Genomic DNA, 17,899 nt, shown 5'->3' on the forward strand with positions numbered 1-17,899 from the left:
GCTACAGCCATGGAGCACAACCGATCCCCAGTCTCTATAACAGCCCTTAACATATCTGCAGACCATTCCCAGCCTGCTTTTAAGACTAATCAACCCACTTTTTTTAACCATCCCCTGCAGGTCGGGTTTTTTAAATCTTTGATCATTTCCTGTTGCTCTCCTCAGGACTCAATCCAATTTGTCTTCATCTTTCCTAAAACGTGATGCCCAGAACTGGACACAGGACTCCAGCTGAGCCAACCCCAGGGCCGAGCAGAGCAGGACAACAACCTCCTACAACACTCACGTTAATACACAACAGAATGATACCAGCCTTTTCCCCAGCTGCGTCAATAGGTGACAGCCAGAGAGCGTCTGAGTGAATCCATTAAAGACCATTCTCCCTCCCCGCATTATTCAAGACAAGGGACATTGGGTGTTCGAAAAACTAAATTCTACTTTATTCTATTCAAACCAAGAAATAAAAGTTAATACCAACCCCCACCAGCATCCAACGCCCAGCTCAGCATGGTGGATTTCAGCCCCAGCGCAGCACATTGCTGCTCCAGCCACACAGGTGCCCCAGGGAAAGAGGAACAAGTTAAAGCTGGTAGAAAAGCGCTAACAATCCATGAGAGAGGCATTTGCCCGGCCTCCTCCTCTCAGCAACAGGGAGTCGCTGAGTCCTCTCCACATCAGTCCTCTCGGGGCTTCAATTGTAGCCCTTCGGAGTTGAAGGACAACTTCACCCAGCACTTGTAGGACATTTCCTCTCTCTCTGGGACATGAGCAGTGAGTTCACAGTTCTCAGACTCAGCTCTCTGGCTCGCAAGAGCAAACAGTGCCCTTTCAAGGCCCTGCCCACCCGGCCACCCTCTCCCCCGCCTGACAGTATCTCACATCTCCAAAGGGATCAGACAGTCACTTCCTTCCCCATTGCAGTCCCTGACTCCTGGAGTCTGTATCCAGCACTCACCCTCAGTGCTTTGCTGACAGACACTGGTCATTTTCACTGTTCAAAGAAGCAGCAAATCTGATGTGAAAAGAAAATCAGTGAGGACTATTGTGGCAAATTATCATTTCTCTTTTGAAGTCCCCAAGAAATCTGAGCTACATCCCGTCAAACTAATTTAATGTCAAATACGTGACAGAACAGCCTTCACCTAAAAGAAAAACCCACACACCAGAGTGGGCTAAAAACCACTTTCCTGTTCATGAAGTGAAATCCCAGAGAATCCTAAAACTCAAAATCTTGGGAACAAATGTGTCCATTTCCTGCTGAACAGGCTAAAGCTCCTTTCCTCAGCACTGCCGCATTATTTGGCTGGTTACTGACAAAAGCTTTAGCATCCTTGTGACAAAAGAAAGAGGAAAAAAACCAAACCACCAAAAACTTCCTATCTACAAATTATCTGGATTTGGCTGGAAAAACTCCAGATGCCACTTTACCAATAGCTGGAGGCTGGGCTTGAAGCTCGAACTGTGCTTTGGGTTCATTTCAATTCCCCCTTCAGGAATGGGACATTTTCTTCTCCAGCCCTCAGGGGCCTGATTGAGGATCAAAGAAATCAAAGCCTGGTTCCTAAGCATGGTGGGAAAGGACACTGTGGTAAATGACACACGTGAAGGTGGAGGGGTAGAAAGGGAAAAGGATAAACCCTCCTCGGCTTGGGCAGAGGCTGCTCTGTGAGAGAAGATGTGTGAGCTTGATGGGGGCGGGAGGGAATCCCCTGGATTCACCCCGTCCCCTCCAATAAAACAGAGAAGTTAAAACACCACATTATTTTGCTATTCCTGCTCCAGCTCATTTAGACTCTATTGAATGCTGGCGGATAAGGGAGAAACAGCACAAACAGTTAAATGCTTTTCAGCAGAACCGGGAGCAATGTGAGGCTGTCTGGGAATGAGACAATCTCACTGCGAAGGGGGGACTTAGTGACTCTAACAAGCACTTTGCTAATGGGGGATTGGGATAAACTGCTCAGGGTCAGTCTAGACTAGAAAAAGAGGTGGAGGAACAAAGGAGACGCACCAGCTAATCCCAACCACTTCTCCTGCCCTAGACAGACGCTCGGAGGCTGATATCACTCCCCATTTATTCCCTCTCTGGAAGGCACAGATTTGTCTCGGGTCACCCTAGAAGTTGCTGGCAGCTATGGGAACAGAGCTTAGGTCTCCTGAGTCCCAGGCCAGTTGCTCTACCCACTAGGCAACGCTGCTTCCCTCTCACAGGCTGATGCTGCTGTAGCAGAGGTGGGAAATCCAGACTGCCAACTAAAGGCCCTGTGGGAATCAGTCTCTGCTAATGGTGCTGTCTGAATGCAGGGGGGGGCAGGGAGAAGGGGCACAGGAGGTGAGAGATGAGGCAGCACCTCTCTACCCCTGTTCTCTCCCTCGCCTCTGATCCCATCATCCCCAAACACTCGATAGCCCAGCACCCAGCTCCCCCTGCTTCCCAGCTACTCCTGCTTCCCAGCTACTCCTGCTTCCCAGCCATTCAACCCCCAGTGTCCTCCCCAGAACCCATCGCCCTGGTCCCTTAATGGTGGATCCCCCAGAGCCCAGCACCCTGGGGAATTCAGGGAGGGGAGGAGTTACCAGCCCCCAGGGACACTCCCCATAGAGGAAACAGCTCCAGGTCAGTGGGGGAGCCCAGCCTGGGGGCTGGTGGAAGATGGGGGGTGGGGACCAGTGTGTAGAGTGAAGGTGGGGCCTGGCCTTAGTGTCCTTCTCCTCATCTCCATGGCAGGGGGATCCCGCCTGGGAGGGGAAGGAAGCGGGGGGGACGGGACTTCAGCCAGGCAGAGGGAGCGGCTCGAGGAGTTTCTCTCTCTCCCTTCCCCCACCTGTGGCCCATCAGCTCAGCAGCCAGAGCTGCAGCAGGGAGGAGGGGCTGATGGGGGCTTCTCCTCCTCTGCCCGAGGTTTGCTTAGACCAGGCAGAGCCAGAGGGTCCCTGACCAACTGCTGCTCGGCTGCTGCTGGATCCTCACCCCAGCGACGGGCAGCTGGATCCTTGGGAGCCAAACACCCCTGGTGTGTGTGGGAATGAGGAAATGGGTTTGTCACCATGGCCGGCCCCAGTAAGGGCCCTGAGAGAATTTCCCTGCTGTGTGGAGGAGTCTCTGACGTCCAATATTATGTTTGCTCCCGTTGGACTATGTCCCACACTGAGAACATCTCAGAGGTTTCTTCCCTGTGTGGATTTGCAGATGCCTGATACTCCGGGAGCATCAAATTAACCTTCTCCCACATTCAAAGTCTCGCTGTTGTGTGGGTCACTGAAGTGTCAAGTCAAATTGAATCTTTTCCTGCAGTCAAGCAATTCCTAGCGACTCTCACCCTTGTGGCTTCTCTCATGCTTGGTCAGCGCTGAGCTCTTACTGAAGCTTTCCCCACAGTCGAGGCATTTATAATGCATCTTTCTGGTGTGGATTTTCCCATGTCTAGTAAGATTTGAGCGGTAACAGAAAGTTTTCCCACACTCAAGGCATCCATAGGGTCTCTCTCCTGTGTGGGTTCGCTGATGTATAATAAGATGTGCACTTTGACTAAAACGTTTCCCACACTCGTGGCATTTAAAGGGTTTCTCTCCCATGTGCACTCTCTTCTGGTGCAAAATAAGCCTGCACTTGTGTTTGAAGCTTTTCCCACAGTCAAAGCACTTAAGGGGCCTCTCTCCTGTGTGGATTCTCTGATGTCTAGTAAGTTTTCTTCTGTCAGGGAAACTTTCCCCACAGTCGAGGCATTTATATGGTCTCTCTCCATGATGTTCTCTCTGGTGTTCACTAAGCTTTGACTTCTGAATGAAGCTTTCCCCACAGTCCAAGCATTTATGGGGTCTCTCTCCTGTGTGCATTTTCTGATGTAGATTAAGGGTTGATTTCACATTGAAACTTTTCCCACACTCCTGGCATTTATAGGGTCTTTCTCCTGTGTGGAGTCTCCTATGTCTAACAAGTCCTGTGCTCGCACTAAAACATTTCCCACACTCAAGGCATTTATAGGGTCTCTCTCCTGTGTGGGTTTTCCGATGTGCATTAAGAGCTGATTTCAAACTGAAACTTTTCCCACATTCGAGGCATTCATAGGGTCGCTCTCCAGTGTGAGTTCTCTCATGTTCAATAAGTGCTGCATTTTGAATAAAACCTTTCCCACACTCAAAGCATTTATAAGGTCTCTCTCCTGTGTGGGTTCGCTGATGTGTAATAAGCTTTGAGTTCTGAATAAAACTTTCCCCACACTCATGGCATTTAAAGGGTCTCTCTCCTGTGTGGATGATCTCATGTCTAATAAGCCCTGAGCCCTGAATAAAACCTTTCCCACACTCACGGCATATATAGGGTCTCTCTCCTGTGTGTACTCTCTGGTGTACAATAAGCCTGGACTTGTGTACGAAGCTTTTCTCACAGCCAAAGCATTTATAGGGTTTCTCTCCTGTGTGCAGTCTCTGGTGTGTAGTAAAGCCTGACCTCTGACGGAAGCTCTTCCCACAGTCCAAGCATTCGTAGGCCTTCTCTCCTGTGTGGATTCTCTGATGTGTAAGAAGGTTTGCACTGAAATGGAATCTTTTCCCACAGTCAAGGCATTTGTAGGGTTTCTCTTCATTGTGACTTGTCTTCTGGATGGTGGTTTCCTTGGGATCCTTCCATCCTCCATCACATTCAGAGGATTCATCCAGTTTCTTCCTGGGATAGTTTCCCAGCTGCATCTCTGATCCGTGTTGATCTCCCCAGGCTTCTCCCTGTTCCAAGCACTGGGAAAAATTCCCTTCAGCTCTGCTCAAAAACCTCTCATGCGGTTCCACTCGCTCAGGACCTTCCTGCTGCTGATTCTCCTCCTTGTTCTCACTCACTGTCCTATCACCTGCTGGGAGAGAGAGAAGCCAGACAGGAGTCACTGCCTGTGCTGGGGGGAAAGGACAGGAAGAGGAATAGCAAAGAGGGAAAACACAACACAGTGACTGCTGGGGAGATGGAGACATTGGATTCTGCCTCCACATCCCACCCCAACACTCCCAGGGAAGGAAAGTCAGGCAGTTAACAGGATGGGTGGGAAGCCATGACTGATATTTGCCTTGATGATACGACACCTGCTCACTGCAGCCCTGACTTGGGTGAGACGGGGCAGAACTGGGGACTCTTGCTCATGGCACATTTCAGAGTCCCAGCTTTTTCCTTCACTCACCACATGTTTCTGTCTCAGTTTCCCTGACTCCTCACCTGTGCAGGTGCCTCTCGGGCTCACACTTTCCTCAGAGGCCTGGAGATCTGGGACCCACGGCTCTTCCCCTCGTTCCAGCTGGGAGATCAGGTCAGGTTTGGGAACGGGGAATCCTGCTAAGGGGGTGAAATCAGGCAAGCTCAAGACACATGGAGCATTGGCGGAGTATCTGTCACAAGGAACATTCCCTGAGATTAACCTGACCCTACATGGGACTGTGGTAACTCAGAGCCCTTGGGAGCAGCAGATATCCGAGGCCGTGGAGGGGTTGTTACCCCCTCACTAGGAGGTCTCAGGGTAGATGCTCTGGGGGACTTGCTGACACACACACAGTTTGGGTGTTAAACTCCTGCCTATTTCCAAGCCTGCAGCACCGAAAGCCCTCCCCACAGATGGAGCAAGGTGAACAGTGTGTGAAGGGGAAAAAATACAGGCAGGACAATCCCCTGCTTCTGGCTCCTGGGCAGGTGGAGAGATGGGGATGAATTAGCCTGTCCATTAGATTTCTGACTCCCCTGTTCCCTTGAATGGGGTATGGAGATGTAAGTCTCTCTCACACTGGCTTAGGCACCGACTTCCCCTCTTTTCCGTGGGTGCTCAACCCCGCATCTGTCCCTGGCCCTGCCCCAACTCTACCCACCCCTTCCTCGCCCCCATATCAACCCCTTCCCCAAAGTCCCTGCCCCAACTCCGCCCCCTATTCTAACTCCTTGCCCAAATCCCTGTCTCGGCCCCGCATCCTCCCAAGTGCGCCATGTTCCTATTCCTCGCCGAAGTGTGCAAACCGGTGTTTGGCAGGGACACGGCACGCTCGGGGGAGGAGGAGGAGGAGGTAGGGCAGGGGCATAGGGTGCAGAGCACCCACGGAGTCGGGGCCTACGCACACTGGAGCTGTGAACTATGCGACCCTCCTCCTCCTCCAATCTAACTGACCAGAGAAGATCCTGACCAGAGTCAGATACGCAAACCTCACAACTTCCAATAGCTGAGGCCACAGGAATCTCTTACCCAGCGATGTCACCGTCTCATGGTTTTCCTGCATGACATCCCTGTAGAGGGCTCTCTGAGCGGGGTCCAGCAGAGCCCCCTGCGCCTGGGTGAAATACACAGCCACCTCCTCGAAGGTCACCGGCATCTGAAATAACAAGAGTCCCTCACTCAGCGCCTGCTGCCCCAGCCACAATCCCAGTAGTCATGAGGGAGGAGACCCAGAAAAGCAGAATCCCATCACAACCCTGCCCAGGGCAAGGAGGCTTCAGGGGGTGGGAGGTGAGACTCCTTGTTCCCCAGCACACGGAGCAGGGCAGGGTCTTCTCATTTCCCACACGCCTGCCAGCCACAGGCTGATACGGGAAGCAGAGCTCTGAGCCGGGGATAGGGACAGGAATCCTAACAGCTTCCCCACGTATTTCACAGCAGCCTCTGGCCAGTGGGGTCAGGCTCCAGCACTGGGAGTCTGCTCAGTTTTCCCAGCCCTGCCCAGGGGGGTGTTTCCTGGTTCAGAAATGGGGGAATGTTCCCTCCCTCCTCTCACACAGGACAATGGGCCTGTTCAGAAAATTAGGCTCCAAGTTGAACATGCCCCAGCGGGTTTATCACACCCTGTCCCCTCCCCCTCTACAGAAACTCCCCCCTGCAGCTCCCTGAAAATCCCCTACCTGAGCTGGCTCCATCACAGCCATTTCCCTTCCCTGTCCCATGGAAGACGGGAGGATCTGGAGCGACAGGTGGACATGATTCCTCAGCCTGTCAGGGCGATGGGGGAGGTTTCAGAAGGGGCTTGAGTCCATTTCACACCCCGATTCCCCCCACGCTCTCTCCCTGCAGAGAGATGCTCTGGACTTTACCACGGTGGGAAAACCCTCAGTCACTTTATTACAACACAGGCCCAGCCCCTCCCACCAGCACTGAACCCCTGAAACCCTAGTTGACCCCCCACCCCAACCCCCAGGGACAGAGTCACTAAGAAATGCTAGAAAAGAGCAGAATCAAAAAAGCCACTTTGAGGGGTTCCCCCAACACTGGCCTTGAGGGCAGCGCATCCCCCCAGCAGCGCAGGGTCTAGGCAGAGGCAGGATCTGGCTTCTCCTCTGTCAGCTCCTCCCCTTGTTCCCAGGAGAGTCAGTCGGCCCAGGGGGTGCAGGGAATGGATCCGGGCAGGGCTGGGAGCTGGGAACCTCCCTCCCCACTTCTTGCTCCTGCTGCCCCTTTCGGTCTCACCCCTCCCCTTCCTGTCTCCTTCCCTCCCCCTCTGCCTGGGAGAACTGGAGACTGTCCCGTTCCCATGGGCGTTTGTTCTGCAGTGTGAGCCTGGCTGTGTCACTGGGGGCAGCAGCTCTGGGACCCCCAGTCACAGGGGGAGCCCCTCCCCCCCCGGTACAAACTCACCAGCAGGTCCCTGAACGGGGCCCTTTGTGCAGAGTCACTGTCCTGCCCGGCCCCAGCCCTTTCCCCCGGGTCTCCCCATCACCTGCAGGCTCCGGCTCAGGGGCTGGTGTGGGCAGAGCCCGGGGCTGCCCCAGGGGCTGGTTCCACCCACCGGAGAAAGCTGTGCTCTCTCCCCTCCTCCCGTTGGACACAGACGGGGGTTAATGAAGGTCTCCGCTTGGCAAAGACCCTGCTGTGGGAGCAGTAGCTGCTCAGTCAAATCAAAGTGCAGATCAAAATGCAGGAGGCAGCTTCCAGGCCCTAATATCATGGCTAAGGCCCCCTTAGAGTCACAGATATTTTTAGTAAAACTCATGGGCAGGTCACAGGCTGTAAACAAAATTTCACGGCTCATGATCTGTCCATGACTTGTATTATACCCCAGACAAAATCTTGGGAGTGCTCGGGGGGGAGAGCATGGGTGCTGGGGAGAGTGTGAGTGGTCAGGGGGATTGCCCGGGGGGGTGGGGAGGACCCGTGGGTGCTGGGAGTTAGCGGCCGGGGAGCTTCACGGGTGATCAGGGCAGTGGTCTAGGGGGCTCTGTGGGTGATTGGGTGGGAGCGGCCCAGGACCCCCGCTGGTGCTGGGGGGCAGAGTTCGTAGGGCTCCCAGGCTCCCTACCAGGCTTCTCAGAAGCGGCGACATCTCCCTCCCTAAGCTTCTAGCTTCCATAACCTCCTGTGACAAACTCACAGCCTTAATCATGAGCAGACAGAGACAGACACCTGCCTCCTCTGCCTTAGCAGTAACAAGCCCCCCAACCCCTTATGGGGACAATTCAGCAGCATTTGCCCACCTGGACTCACACCAAAACAGAACCAGAGAACCAGGGCGAACTGATCTGCTTAACTGACCTGGAACCAGACTTAAAACATCATTTTTCCTCTTCCTCAGCGAAGCTGAATCTGAATTGAACTTGGGAAAAAACGGCTGCCAGTTGAAATGAAGTTTCAGCAATTTTCCAGTTCAATATTTATCAAAATAAAATAAAACCTACTCTGATCTCCCTCATTATAAAAGAAGACACCAAAACAACCCCCAGGCATGTGATCACTACCGGAACGGCCTGTCCCAGTAGGAGAAGAGAAGGGGGCAGCCCACAGGAGCAGGGAGAGAAGTGGGGGCTCCCTGTCCCAGAAGTTACATTAACTCTTCAGGCTCAAGGAAACAGGCTGCTCAAGTCTTCTTCCCCTTATACAGGCCTCTTCTCACCCACCCCCACCCCTTGAGGCAGCTCCTCCCTCCCATTGCCCCACCTGAGGCAGGCCCCATGCCCCAAACTCAGTTCCCCACTGAAGGAAGCCACAGGGCTCACTCTCAACCCCCTTCCCCCTTCTAGGGATCTCCTGGTAACTGAACCAGAACCAAACACACCGACTGCCACTGAACCCGAACCAAACCCCAATTCTGCTCCTTGCGGCTCACAGTGACTCTGGTTGGACACGGAATCCTGCGCAGAAATCACACCAGCCCCTGTTCAGTGCTGTCAGCCCAGGAGTCAGACCCCCCCAAATAAGGAGATCGTCTTTAAACATAAATATGAAATTGGAAACAGGGTGTGGGGGGATTCTGGGTGGACATTTGCCTGGTAAATTCTCAGCCCTTTGGGTAAAACTCCTACCAGCCCCTATCTCTGGGTGAGCACCTTTTCTAAAGGCAAAAGTGGGACACATGCAGGAGCCCGACCCCTCCTCTCCCCAAGCCCCCTCTCTTTCCTCTGTGGTCCTGCTCCCTGGCCAGGCTGGAAGCCCAGCAGTGATAACACCTACACAGGCAGCCTGGGCCACTGCAAGGAGCCCTGGTTGGCACCTGACCAGAGGGACCAATGGGGAAAGAAGATACTTTCAAATGGGGGTGGGGGAGAGGCTTTGTTCTGTGCTCTGTGACCCTTCTCTCTAAAGACAAAGGGAGAAACTAAGCAAGTATTCCTGTTCCTAATGAAATGAAGCTATTTCTGTAATATTAGATGCAAGTAATAGCAAGGAAATGTGTTTGAGTATCTTTTGTTTTAGCTTGTGAATTTTCTATATGCTAAGAGGGAGGTTTATTCCCGGCTTTTTGTAACTTTTAAGTTTTGCCTAGAGGGAAATCCTCTGTGTTTTAACTCTTCTTACCCTGTAAAATTACCTTCCATCCTGATTTCACAGAGGCGTTTCTTCTCCTTTTTCTCTTTGTAATAAAAGTTCTGTTTTTAAGAATCGGATTGGTGTCCTAAAACCCAAGGGTCTGGTCTGTGCTCACCTTAGTTACTCTCAAGCCTCCCCAGGAAAGGGGGTGAAGGAGCTTGGGGGGATATTTGGGGGAACAGGAATTCCAAGTGGTTCTTTTCCTGAATCTTTGTCTAACTCACTTGGTGGGAGCAGCAATACTGTCTAAGGACAAGGAAGAATTTGCGCCTTGGGGAAGTTTTTAACTTAAACTGGTAGAAATAAGCTTAGAGGGTCTTGTGGGTCCCCGCCTCTGTATCCCAGAGTTCAGAATGGTGAGGGAACCCTGTCACCCCTCCTCTGGCCTGCACCCCCCCTTCCCACACACCCTCTCCTGCCCCCAAATGCCCTCCCAGAGCCTGCACCCCTCCCCCCCTCCTACACCCTCCCCTCCTGCTGCAGCCTGCACAAAGCACCAAAACTCCATCCCAGAACCTGCACCCTCCAGTCCAGCCTCGTTCCCATCAGCCCCATAATTCCCCCTCTGCCCCATCACCCTGCATCGCCCCAACCTCCCTTCAGTGCAACCACCTCCCCTGCCCCTGCTCCCCTACACCGGCCTCACACACCCTCTCCCCATTCCCCTTATCTTCAGCCCCCTCCCGGCTGCCCCCACCAACCCCACCCCTCCCGCGTGTCTGTCCCACCCCCAGCCCGGCCCGGACGGGCTCTCCCCCCTCCCCCACCCGGGCTGGCGGCCGCGATCCCGGGCCCCGGGCGGGAATCGCAGCCGCACCGCGGGGAGCAGCCTGGGGCCAAACCTCCCCCTGCAGCCCGGGGGTGCCGGGGGCAGGTCTCTCTCACCTTCCTCCGAGCGGGGCCCCGGGGCAGGGGCCGGGCCGGGCTGGGGGCTCTGCCCTGGGAGAGGCTCCTGGGGGGGGAGCAGCGGGAAGGGCCCTGCTGGAGATTCCCCTCTCCCGGCTGCAGCCAGGGCTCCGGGCTCCCCGCACCAGCCGCCCCCCGGGGCTCGGGGATCTCGCCAGGAGCCTGGGAGCCAGAGTCACCGCAGCGGCTGCGAGTCACTTCCTGCGGCCGGGCCGGAGCCCAGCGCTCGCTGCCCGGAGCCGCCTCCCGGCAGCTCCTGGGTCCTAGCGATCAACCCAGCGCGCTGCAGCCCGAGCCCCTTGGGCAGGGCAGTTTCTCCCAGCGCTATATGGACATCCTGCCTAGAAACCACAGGATCAATGTGGGGCAGTGGTTTCCCCAGGCACTGAAATTAGTGGGGGTGTTCGAATTTACAGGGGGGTGTCAGGACCAATGAGATAAAAAAAAAGATATGAATAAAGTAAATGTTTTTTTCAGATAATGCAAATTTAACATAAGAATAATGCAAGTTACACCAAAACACATAACAGGTTTAGATTTCTAAAAAAATATACATTAAAAAAAGTATTTAATTTAAATTGACTTGTGAAAAGTAAGCCATCATGGGATAAGAGGAAAGTCCTCTCATGAATCAGTAACTAGTTAAAAGATGGGAAACAAAGGGTAGGAATAAATTACACTGGTCTACAATTTTTGAGAAGTCGTCTGCTTCAGAGATAAAATGTGCTATTTATTATGTATTTTGATGTGCTGAATTCAAATATGACAATTAAAACAACTGATTGGCTACTGTTTCTAAGGTATTTAAGTTTTTACATTTTATGTCTATGTATATTGTGTAGATAGTAGAGTTTTAATCATAAATTGTAAACCTAGGTCTTTTCATGTGTTTATGGTTGCTTTACATGATAATATTTCACCTGTCCTGTTTATGTAACACTTTAAAAATCAGCAAAACGGTTATATAAATAAAATTTATTATGAAACAAAAGGCAAAAAACTATTATGTACATAGTTAAGTCCTATTCAGTGTCTATTCGGTGCTTCTTGGCTTGTCTCTTGTATTCATTAAATGAAGCATCTCTTGTCACTGTCCAGCAATAGTCTGCAAGCATTGATGGACTCCATTTGCCCTGATAGTGTTTCTCCATTGTTGCAATGTCCTGGTGAAATCGCTCGCCGTGCTCATCGCTCACTGCTCTGCAGTTCGGTGGAAAAAAATCTAGATGAGAGTGCAAAAAAATATATCTTTAGTGACATGTTGCAACCAAGGCTTTTGTATGCCTTGAGGAGGTTTTCCACCAACAACCTGTAGTTGTCTGCCTTGTTGTTTCCGAGAAAATTTGTTGCCACTAACTGGAAGGCTTTCCATGCCGTCTTTTCCTTGCTATGCAGTGCATGGTCAAATGCATCATCTCGAAGAAGTTCACGAATCTGAGGACCAACAAAGACACATTACTTTATCTTAGCTTCACTTCACCTTGGAAATTTTCGATGGAGGTACTTGAAAGCTGCTCGTGTTTTGTCAATGGCCTTGACAAAGTTCTTCATCAGACCCAGCTTGATGCGTAAGGGTGGTATCAAAATCTTCCTTGATTCAACAACTGGTGGATGCTGAACACTTTTCCTCCCAGGCTCCAATGACTGTCGGAGTGGCCAGTCTTTCTTGATGTAGTGGGAATCTCTTGCACGACTATCCCATTCGCAGAGAAAACAGCAGTACTTTGTGTATCCAGTCTGCAGACCAAGCAAGAGAGCAACAACCTTCAAATCGCCACAAAGCTGCCACTGATGTTGGTCATAGTTTATGCACCTCAAAAGTTGTTTCATGTTGTCATAGGTTTCCTTCATATGGACTGCATGACCAACTGGAATTGATGGCAAAACATTGCCATTTTGCAGTAAAACAGCTTTAAGACTCGTCTTCGATGAATCAATGAACAGTCTCCACTCATCTGGATCGTGAACAATGTTGAGGGCTGCCATCACGCCATCGATGTTGTTGCAGGCTACAAGATCACCTTCCATGAAGAAGAATGGGACAAGATCCTTTTGACGGTCACGGAACATGGAAACCCTAACATCACCTGCCAGGAGATTCCACTGCTGTAGTCTGGAGCCCAACAGCTCTGCCTTACTCTTGGGTAGTTCCAAATCCCTGACAAGGTCATTCAGTTCACTTTGTGTTATGAGATGTGGTTCAGAGGAGGAGGATGGGTGAAAATGTGGGTCCTGTGACATTGATGGTTCAGGACCAGAAGTTTCATCCTCTGCCTCTTCCTCATCTGACTCAAGTGAGAATGATTCTGGTGCATCAGGAACCGGCAGTCCTTCTCCCTGGGGTACTGGGGGTATAGCTGATGGAATGTTTGGATAATGCACAGTCCACTTTTTCTTCTTTGACACACCTTTCCAAACTGGAGGCACTATGCAGAAGTAACAATTGCTGGTATGATCTGTTGGCTCTCTCCAAATCATTGGCACTGCAAAAGGCATAGATTCCCTTTTCCTGTTCAACCACGGGCGAAGATTTGTTGCACAAGTGTTGCAGCATATGTGAGGGGCCTACCTCTTGTTCTGATCTCCAATTTTGCAGTCAAAATAAAGGTGATAGGCTTCCTTAACCATAGTGGTTATACTGCGATTTGTGATGCAAAAGTCACTTCACCACAAACATAGCAGAAGTTAACTGCACTGTTCACACAAGTACGAGGCATCTCTGCTCACTTTGGCTAAACAGAAATGTGTCCCTTTGCAAAATCAAACACTGACAAATAAGAGAGCACGACACTGTATGATTTCTAGAGCTGATATAGGGCAATTTGTTCAGCAGAGTGATGTAAGCTTCGTTATGATTGCATCATCCATGACTTCTAGGAATAACATGATGCAATTCATATCATGTATGACGCAATACCAGCTTCAGATTGCATCATTCATTGTTTTGCCTAAAAAGCAAGTACTGTCCAAACGCAGTCATAGATTTATTCATAGATCCAGTCAAAGATGTATTTTAGTCATTTCTGGTTTAAATTGAGATCCCTTCCCTTTATAACTCACTTATCCTCCGCCATTCCCAAGTCAAGGGTCGTATATACTGACCCAATAGCATAACTTGAAAATTAGAGCCAATCAACAATTTTAAGCATCCTTTTCGTTCTCAGTGACCCAGAATTAGTAAAGTTTGACTACATTTATTTCAGAAGCATTTTGGCTGTAGAGCAGTGATCAGTTGTTAGAATGGAGAGAGATAAATAGTGGTATCCCTGAGAGGTCGGTACTGGGACTATTACTATTACTATTACTGTTCAACATATTCATAAATGATCTGAAAAAATGGGTAAACAGTGAGGTGGCAAAATTTGCAGATGATACAAAACTATTCAAGATAGTTAATCATAGAATCATAGAATCATAGAATTCAAGATCAGAAGGGACCATTATGATCATCTAGTCTGACCTCCTGCAAGATGCAGGCCACATAAGCCGATCCACCCACTCCTTAGCAAGCGACCCCTGCCCCATGCTTCGGAGGAAGGCGAAAAACCTCCAGGGCCATTGCCAATCTTCCCTGGAGGAAAATTCCTTCCCGACCCCAAATATGGCGGTCAGCTGAACCCCGAGCATGCGGGCAAGACTCTCCAGCCAAACCCTCTGGAAAAGGTTATATCATACCATTGACCCATTGTACTATTTACCAGTGTGGCACTTAATTGACCTATTGACTAAGCCCGTTATCCTATCATACCATCCCCTCCATAAACTTATCTAGCTTAATCTTAAAGTCATGGAGGTCCTTCGCCCCCACTGTTTCCCTCGGTAGGCTGTTCCAGTATTGCACTCCCCTGATGGTTAGAAACCTTCGTCTAATTTCAAGCCTGAATTTCCTGACTGACAGTTTATATCCGTTTGTCCTCGTGTCCACATTAGCACTGAGCTGAAATAATTCTTCTCCTTCCCTGGTATTTATCCCTCTGATATATTTAAAGAGTGTAATCATATCTCCTCTTATCCTTCTTTTGGTTAATGAAAACAAACCGAGCTCCTCAAGTCTCCTTTCATACGAAAGGCCTTCCATTCCTCGGATCATTCTAGTGGCCCTTCTTTGTACCCGTTCGAGTTTGAATTCATCCTTCTTAAACATGGGAGACCAAAACTGCACACAATACTCCAAATGAGGTCTCACTGCCTTATATAACGGGACTAGCACCTCCTTATCCCTACTAGAAATACCTCGCCTAATGCAACCCAAGACCGCATTAGCTTTTTTAATGGCCACATCACAATGCCTACTCATAGTCATCCTGCGATCAACCAGGACTCCTAGGTCCTTCTCCTCCTCTGTTACTTCCAACTGGTGCGTCCCCAGCTTATAACTAAAGTTCTTGTTAGACATCCCTAAATGCATAACCTTACACTTCTCACTATTGAATTTCATCCTGTTACTAATACTCCAGTTTACAAGGTCATCTAAATCTCCCTGGAGAATATCCCGATCCTCTTCCGAATTGGCAATACCCCCCAACTTGGTGTCATCCGCAAACTTTATCAGCCCACTCCTACTTTTGGTTCCCAGGTCAGCAATAAATAGATTGAATAAAATCGGACCCAAAACCGAGCCTTGAGGAACTCCACTGGTAACCCCCTCCAACCGGACAGTTCCCCTTCAATACTACCCTCTGCAGTCTCCTTTAACCAGCTCCTTATCCACCTCTGGATTTTCATTTCGATCCCCATCTTTTCCAATTTAACCAGTAATTCTTCATGCGGTACCGTATCAAACGCCTTACTGAAATCCAGATATATTAGATCCACCGCATTTCCCTTGTCTAAAAATCTGTTACTTTCTCAAAGAAGGAGATCAGGTTGGTTTGGCACGATCTACCTTTCGTAAATCCATGCTGTAATCTATCTCAGTTGCCATCGGCCTCATGCTCGGAACCACTCTCTCTTTTAAGATTTTTTCCATGACTTTGCATACTACAGATGTTAGACTAACAGGCCTATAATTCCCCGGGTCACTTTTTTTCCCCTTCTTGAATATAGGAACTACATTAGCTAATCTCCAGTCAGTCGGTACAATCCCGAATTTAGGGATTTATTAAAGATTATCGCTAACGGGCTGCAATATCCTCGCCAATTCCCTTAATATTCTAGGATGAAGATTATCCGGGCCCCGATTTACTTCCGTTAAGCTGTTCAAGTTTGGCTTCTACCTCAGATACCGTAATGTCTACCCCACATCTTCATTCCCATCGGTCCCTCTATCACTATTCCTTAGCCCTTCATTAGCCTCATTAAAGACCGAGGCAAAGTATTCGTTCAGATATTGTGCCATTCCAAGATTATCCCTAATCTCCACTCCGTTTAAAGTTTTAAGCGGTCCCACTTCTTCTTTCTTGGTTTTCTTCCTATTTATATGGCTAAAAAACCGTTTGCTATTGGTTTTAATCCCCTTCGCTAGGTCCATCTCCACTCGTCGCTTGCCTTTCTCACAGCTTCCCTGCACCCTCTGACCTCAATAAGGTAGGTTTCTTTGCTGATCCCTCCCATTTTCCACTCCTGGTACGCTTTCTGCTTTTTCTTAATGACCCCTCTAAGACGCTTGCTCATCCAGCTCGGTCTAAAACTGCTACCTACGAGCCGTTTCCCCTTCTCGGGATACATGCCTCTGACAACTCCTGCAACTTCAACCTGAAGTAACCCCAGGCGTCATCTGCCCTTAGATCCCTAAATATGTTATCCCAGTCCACTTCCTAACTAGTCGCCTTAATTTAGTAAAATTAGCCCTTTTGAAATCATACACCCTAGTCTCAGATGCACTATTGATTATCCTCCCATTTATTTGGAAACGAATTAGCTCATGATCACTCGAGCCAAGGTTGTCCCCTACAACAATGTCCTCAACAAGGTCCTCGTTACTCACCAAAATCAAATCTAAAATGGCATCCCCCCTCGTCGGTTCAGCAACCACTTGATGAAGGAATTCATTAGCTATCACGTCTAGGAAAAGCTGAGCCCTATTATTATTACTAGCATTTGTTTCCCAATCTATATCCGGGAAGTTAAAGTCCCCCATTATCAAGCAGTTCCTATTAGTGTTTACCTCCTTAAAAACATTAAAGAGCTCTCTATCCATCTCTAAGCTAGATCCTGGCGGTCTATAGCACACCCCAAGTCCCAGGCAGACTGCGAAGAATTACAAAGGGATCTCATAAAACTAGGTAACTGGGCAACAAAAATGACAGATGAAATTTAATGTTGATAAATGCAAAGTAATGCACATTGGAAAACAATCTCAACTATACATACAAAATGAAGGAGTCTGAATTAGCTGTTAACACTCAAGAAAGATGGAATCATAGTGCATATGTACAAGGAGGCAACTTTACTAGTGACACTTCCTGATTTTTTGAGTGCTTGACTTTGCAATCTCTCTGTTTCCGTGAGGTGTTTTTGTTCATTTGTTTTTAATGTAATTTCACTCTCATTGTCATTGTGGATAGTTCTCTGAAAACATCCACTCAATGTGCAGCGGCAGTCAGTGATTCCCAACATTCTCTTTGCTTTTTAAAAAAAAACAGGAGCACTTGTGGCACCTTAGAGACTAACAAATTTATTTGAGCATAAGCTTTCGTGGGCTACAGTCCACTTCATCAGATGTAGTCCACAAAAGCTTATGTTCTTTTTGCAGATACAGACTGACACGGCTGCTACTCTGAAACCTTTGCTTTTTAAAGAAAGGGATAGATAATAAGACAGAAAATATCATATTGCCTCTATATAAATCCATGGTACATGTACACCTTGAATACTGTGTGCAGATCTGGTCACCCCATCCCAAAAAAGACATACTAGAAATGCAAAAGGTACAGAGATGGGCAACTAAAATGATTAGGAGTATGAAACAGGAGGAGAAATTAAAATGACTGGGAATTTTCAGCTTAGAAAAGAGACAACTAAGGGGGGATATGCTAGAGGTCTGTAAAATCTTGACTGATGTGAAGAAAGTAAATGTTTTGTTAGGGTAATGCAAATTTAACATAAGGAAAATGCAAGTTACACCAAAACATATAACAGACCTAGATTTCTAAAAAAAAAATAATTAAAAAAATGTATTTAATTTAAATTGACTTTTGAAAAGTAAGCCATCATGGAATAAGAGGGCAGTCCTCTCATGGATCAGTAACTGGTTAACAGGGCTGGCTCCAGGCCCCAGCGCGCCAAGCGCGTGCTTG

General features: G+C 49.2%; 1 protein-coding gene across 1 annotated transcript in view; it reads right to left on the reverse strand.

The window, feature by feature from the left end:
• Positions 1 to 418: 418 nt before the first annotated feature.
• Positions 419 to 17,899, reverse strand: part of LOC120383526 (zinc finger protein 135-like) — an 83,696-nt gene continuing 66,215 nt past the window's right edge. The window contains exons 4-9 of the mRNA XM_039501693.1: positions 9,744 to 9,798; positions 6,860 to 6,947; positions 6,210 to 6,336; positions 5,201 to 5,317; positions 3,321 to 4,847; positions 419 to 1,012 (exon numbers count right to left, since the gene is read on the reverse strand). Coding sequence (XP_039357627.1) covers positions 996 to 1,012; positions 3,321 to 4,847; positions 5,201 to 5,317; positions 6,210 to 6,336; positions 6,860 to 6,947; positions 9,744 to 9,798 — 1,931 coding nt within the window. The 3' untranslated portion in view covers positions 419 to 995. The remainder of the gene's footprint in view (positions 1,013 to 3,320; positions 4,848 to 5,200; positions 5,318 to 6,209; positions 6,337 to 6,859; positions 6,948 to 9,743; positions 9,799 to 17,899) is intronic.

The sequence above is a fragment of the Mauremys reevesii genome, linkage group 15, assembly GCF_016161935.1.
Source record: "Mauremys reevesii isolate NIE-2019 linkage group 15, ASM1616193v1, whole genome shotgun sequence".
Lineage (NCBI taxonomy): Eukaryota > Metazoa > Chordata > Testudines > Geoemydidae > Mauremys > Mauremys reevesii.